The 5000-nt window shown below is 75.4% G+C and overlaps 1 protein-coding gene across 1 annotated transcript in view; it reads right to left on the bottom strand.

The window, feature by feature from the left end:
* Positions 1 to 2466: 2466 nt before the first annotated feature.
* Positions 2467 to 5000, bottom strand: part of LOC135408553 (collagen alpha-1(I) chain-like) — a 3892-nt gene continuing 1358 nt past the window's right edge. Inside the window, exons 2-3 of the mRNA XM_064643665.1 lie at positions 4151 to 5000; positions 2467 to 4097 (exon numbers count right to left, since the gene is read on the bottom strand). The exon at positions 4151 to 5000 is cut by the window's right edge and continues 66 nt beyond it. Of these exons, the coding sequence (XP_064499735.1) occupies positions 2467 to 4097; positions 4151 to 5000 (2481 nt within the window). The remainder of the gene's footprint in view (positions 4098 to 4150) is intronic.

Raw genomic sequence — 5000 nt, 5'->3', positions numbered from 1 at the left:
TAGAGCCGGAGCGGCGCCGCCGCCCGGCCCGGATGCGGGTAGACCTGTTCCCGCCGGCCGCCGGACTTAGAGCCGGAGCGGCGCCGCCGCCCGGCCCGGATGCGGGTAGACCTGTTCCCGCCGACCGGCGGACTTAGAGCCGGAGCGGCGGCGCCGCCGCCCGGCCCGGATGCGGGTAGACCTGTTCCCGCCGGCCGCCGGACTTAGAGCCGGAGCGGCGGCGCCGCCGCCCGGCCCGGATGCGGGTAGACCTGTTCCCGCCGACCGGCGGACTTAGAGCCGGAGCGGCGCCGCCGCCCGGCCCGGATGCGGGTAGACCTGTTCCCGCCGACCGGCGGACTTAGAGCCGGAGCGGCGCCGCCGCCCGGCCCGGATGCGGGTAGACGTGTTCCCGCCGACCGGCGGACTTAGAGCCGGAGCGGCGCCGCCGCCCGGCCCGGATGCGGGTAGACCTGTTCCCGCCGACCGGCGGACTTAGAGCCGGGGCGGCGCCGCCGCCCGGCCCGGATGCGGGTAGACGTGTTCCCGCCGACCGGCGGACTTAGAGCCGGAGCGGCGCCGCCGCCCGGCCCGGTCGCGGGTAGACGTGTTCCCGCCGGCCGGCGGACTTAGAGCCGGAGCGGCGCCGCCGGCCGGCCCGGATGCGGGTAGACCTTTTCCCGCCGACCGGCGGACTTAGAGCCGGAGCGGCGCCGCCGCCCGGCGGCGAGTGGACCCGGTCTCCGAGCCCCGTGGGTAGAGCTCCTGTCCAGGTCCGGCAGCTAGAGCCGCTCCGAGGGCTCGGCGAGGGCCCTCGGCCGGCGCCGAAGCGCTGCCGTTTCCGGCCGGTGCTCCGAGCGTGGCACCGAATTCACGGAGCGAGCAGACGGCGTGCGACCGCTCGATCCGTCGGTCGGCGCGCCGGCGTGCCCTTCCGGCCCTGCCCCGACCTCCCCGATTTCCCACAGTTCTTAGCGAGTCCTTCCAGCGCGCATGCTCCGTCCAGTACTCTCCCGGGGGGCTCGTTGCGGGGACTCCATCTCCCGTGGCCCTTTGCGGCAGACTTCCTCTCCGGCGTTAAGGCTTTCCCCTGCCCCGAGGCTGAAAGAAGAAACGTTCTCTGCGGGGCGGGGAAGCCGGGGGAGTAACTGGGACTCTCTTTAGGCGGCACGGCTGCGGCCGACCGGGCTCGGCCGCCTCGGCGCCGCCGGGAAGAGCCGATGTCCGAGAGTAGCGGCTAGAGCCGGTCTCGGGGCTTAGCGCTGCGCTTTCTGCCCGGCGCTCCGAGCGTAGCAGCCTTTCCCCTGCCCCGAGGGTGAAAGAAGAGACGTTCTCTGCGGGGCGGGGAAACGGGGGGAGCAACCGGGACTCTGCCCGGGTGGCACGGCTGCCGCCGCCTCGGCTCGGCCGCAGAGGTGCGCAGCGGGTAGAGTTGTCGTCCGTGCCCGGCGGGTAGACCCCTGGTCCGAAGCCGGCGGGTAGACCTGGTGTCCCGGGGCAGCGGGTAGACCTGTGGTCCGGGCTCGTCGGCTCGAGCCGCTCTCCGAGTCGGGTGGCTGGAGCGGGTTCCGAGCGCTTAGCCGAGGCCCTCGGCGGGTGCCGAGGCGCCGCCGTTCCTGCCCGGGGCTCCGAGTGGGAAAGAGAGGGCGTTGTCCGCGGCGCGGGTCCAGAGGGGGAGTAGCTGGGACTCTCTTAAGGTGGCAGGGCGGCGGCCGACTGGGCTCGGCGGCGGGGGTGCCGGTGGGTACAGCTGCTCTCGGAGCCCGGCGGGTAGACCTGTTGTCCGAGCCCGGCGGGTAGACCTGTTGTCCGAGCCCGGCGGGTAGACCTGTTGTCCGAGCCCGGCGGGTAGACCTGTTGTCCGAGCCCGGCGGGTAGACCTCTTGTCCGAGCCCGGCGGGTAGACCTCTTGTCCGAGCCCGGCGGGTAGACCTCTTGTCCGAGCCCGGCGGGTAGACCTGTTGTCCGAGCATGGCGGGTAGACCTGGTGTCCGAGCCCGGCGGGTAGACCTGGTGTCCGAGCCCGGCGGGTAGACCTGGTGTCCGAGCCCGGCGGGTAGACCTGGTGTCCGAGCCCGGCGGGTAGACCTGGTGTCCGAGCATGGCGAGTAGACCTGGTGTCCGAGCCCGGCGGGTAGACCTGGTGTCCGAGCATGGCGGGTAGACCTGGTGTCCGGGCCCGGCGGGTAGACCTGGTGTCCGAGCCCGGCGGGTAGACCTGGCGTTCGGGTTAGGCGGGTCGACCTGGTGTTCGGGCCCGGCGGGTAGACCTGGTGTCCGAGCCCGGCGGGTAGACCTGGTGTCCGGGCCCGGCGGGTAGACCTGGTGTCCGAGCCCGGCGGGTAGACCTGGTGTCCGGGCCCGGCGGGTAGACCTGGTGCCCGAGCCCGGCGGGTAGACCTGTTGGCCCGGGCTTCCGGGCCGACCCGTTCGCCCAGTCGGGCGCGGCCGGCCTCGTGCCCCGCCGGGTGCTGTCGAGCATCAGGTCTACCCGGTTCCGGGGCTGGCGAGCATCAGGTCTACCCGGTTCCGGAGCCGGCCGATGCGGCCGCCGCGGCCGCCGCCGGCGGCCTGCGCCCCGGCGGCGTCCCGGCGCAGGGCCACCAGGTCTACCCGGCTCCGGCGGGACTTAGGCGCCTGTCGGCATTTTCGGGGTAGACCTGTTGTCGCGGCCGGCCCCGGAAGTCGGCCAAGGGGTCGCTGTCGGGCGCCGCCTCCGGTTAGGTCTAGGCGAGAGGCGGCCTGCTCTCGCGCGCCTCCCCGCTGAGGAGCCTCGAGCCGCTTCGGAGGCGCGGCGGCGCCAGGACGCGTCTGTCCGTATTGTGGGCAGGGGTTGTCTAGCAGCGCGGGTTCCGAGGGCCCCTTTTCTTCCGCGTCTGCTGCCGCGCGGCCTTCGGCGCGTGCCACGGGCCGGCCAACCCCACGAGCGGCAGGAAGGCCGGCGCGAGAAAGCCGCGGGGCTCTCGACCGGCTTCCTCGGGCGGGCCCGATGACGGGAGAGGAAGACGAGAGCCGAGCGCGAAAGCGCAGCCGAGGGAGTGCGGGACTGGGACGGCCGAGGGGGGCCCGCGGGGGCCCGACAGCAGCGTCCAGCCCGAGCCGGTGGCGGCTGCCGGCTCCCTGAGGGCCCCGGGCGAAGGCGATGGTGTGCGAGGGCGGCGAGGCGGCGGCGTCTCGTCCTTTCGGTGGGCCGGCCTTAAGCCGGCGCCCGTCGTCCGGCGGCGGCGGCGGGCATTGTTGCGGGCGGTTGGCGGCCGGGGCTCGAAGGGCCGAGCCCGCGCGGGCTTTTTCCCCGGCCGCCTCCCGAGAGCCCCGAAGATGGCCCGGGCCTGGGTGGCGGCGCCCTGTCCTCGGCTGCCGGGCGGCAGCGGTGCCGGCGGCGTGCCGGGGACTGGCGGTGGGCGTGCGGCCTCGCCTGGGCCCGGCCGGTTGCCGGAGGGGCTCGGTGACGGGACCGCCCGATGGTCGGGCGAGGCGGCGCCCTCGGCGCGCCTCGGCTCTTTTGTTCGTTCCCCCTTCCTCGGCCCTAAGCCGGGGACCCGCCCAGCGGGCCGAAGGCGGCGGCGCCGGCCGGCCAGGCTGTGGCCGGCGGCCGCGCCGGCAGACCGAGAACCCGACAGAGTCGCCGGGGAGCCCTGGGGACGCACGATGGCCGTTGGCGGGCGAGGCGGCGGCGCCTCGCCCCTCCCTCCTCTTAGGCCGGCGCGAGAGCCACGGCGGCCGGGCGGCCCGTGCGGTCGGGCCTGCCCCGCCGGCCTGGCTGCCGGAGGGCTGGGTTCCGCGAAGGTCTGTCGGCCGGGGGCCGGGTTGCGGGCGAAGTGGGGCGCCCTCCCGGCCTTTTTTTTCCGTTTTTTTGATTTTTGCTCCGGCGGCCTTAAGCCGCAGCACGCCGAGCGCGCCAGGGAAGAGAAAGTGCGTGAGAGCGCGAGAGCGGCCCGGCAGCGGCCGGCCGCCGCCGAGGCGCGAGCCCGTGGGCAGCGAGAGGGAATCGGGGAGCGAGGGGCGCGGGCCCCGCCCCGAGCCCCGGGCGGCCGTGGCTAGCACGGCGAGCGAGAGGCGCGCGTGCTTTTTTCTCGGGGGCTTTTTGTTTTTCTCCCCGTCGCCGTCCCCCGGCCTTTCTGGGGGAAGCCGACGGCCGCGAGGCGGGCGAAAGCCGGTGGCCCCGCGGCACGTTCGGTGGCGCTTTCGCACGCTGGAGGTGTGCCGCTCTGCGGGGGGCGGCCGTGGGCCCGGCGGGGCCGGAAGCGTGGGTTGTCCGGAGCCGGGCGTCCGGCGGCACCCGCCTCCTGCCGGGCCGGGAGAGAGCCGTGGAGAGTAGCGTGCGGGCCGCCGGCGTCGGCGGCCTGGGGCACGTGCCGTCCTCCGCGTAGTGGCAGGCTGAGCGAGAGTGGCCGTGGGGCCGTTCCCCGAGTGACGATGGATGAGGCTTTTCGGGAGGCGTGGGAGAGGGCCCCCGGCGGGCCGGCGCTCCTCCGTGGCCGGCCGAGAGGCGCGGCGGAGGCCGGTGTTCGGGCCGGGCGGTCTCCTCTGCCCGTGGGCTTCCCGTGGCAGGCGAGGTGTCGCCCCTCCCGCCGGGGAGGGGCTTCTTCACCGTACCGAGCTGTGTGACGGCCGCGCGGCCCCGCGAGCTTTTCAGGTGTCCTTGGGTAAAAACAGGCGAGGTGCCGGTGCCGGCCTGGGTCCGGGTGGCGCCCGTGGGTGCCGGCCGCGCGCAGCGCCGGGCGGCGGTGCGGCCGGAGCCGCGACGGCGAGCCAGAGAGAGGCGAGAGAGAAAAGGGAGGAAAGAAAAAGGCTCGGGGGGAAGCGCCCCCCGCCCGCAGGTAGCGCCGGAGAGCGCAGCGGGTCGCCGCGCCGCCGCCCGCTGCCGAGCGAGCCGCCCCGGCCGAAGGGGCCTCGGGGACCGGGCCGCGCCCGCCTCGTCGGGTCGCCGTCTCCTCTAGCACGTCCGGTGGTGCCGCGCGGCCGAGCCGCCGGCCGGCCGGCCGGGCCGGCTTCGGGGGCGGGTCAGCCCCAGCCGAGCC

This window comes from Pseudopipra pipra, unplaced genomic scaffold (genome assembly GCF_036250125.1).
Source record: "Pseudopipra pipra isolate bDixPip1 unplaced genomic scaffold, bDixPip1.hap1 HAP1_SCAFFOLD_52, whole genome shotgun sequence".
Classification (NCBI taxonomy): domain Eukaryota; kingdom Metazoa; phylum Chordata; class Aves; order Passeriformes; family Pipridae; genus Pseudopipra; species Pseudopipra pipra.
Note: the sequence above shows the minus strand (reverse complement) of the source record. Positions and strands in the feature narration are given on the sequence as shown.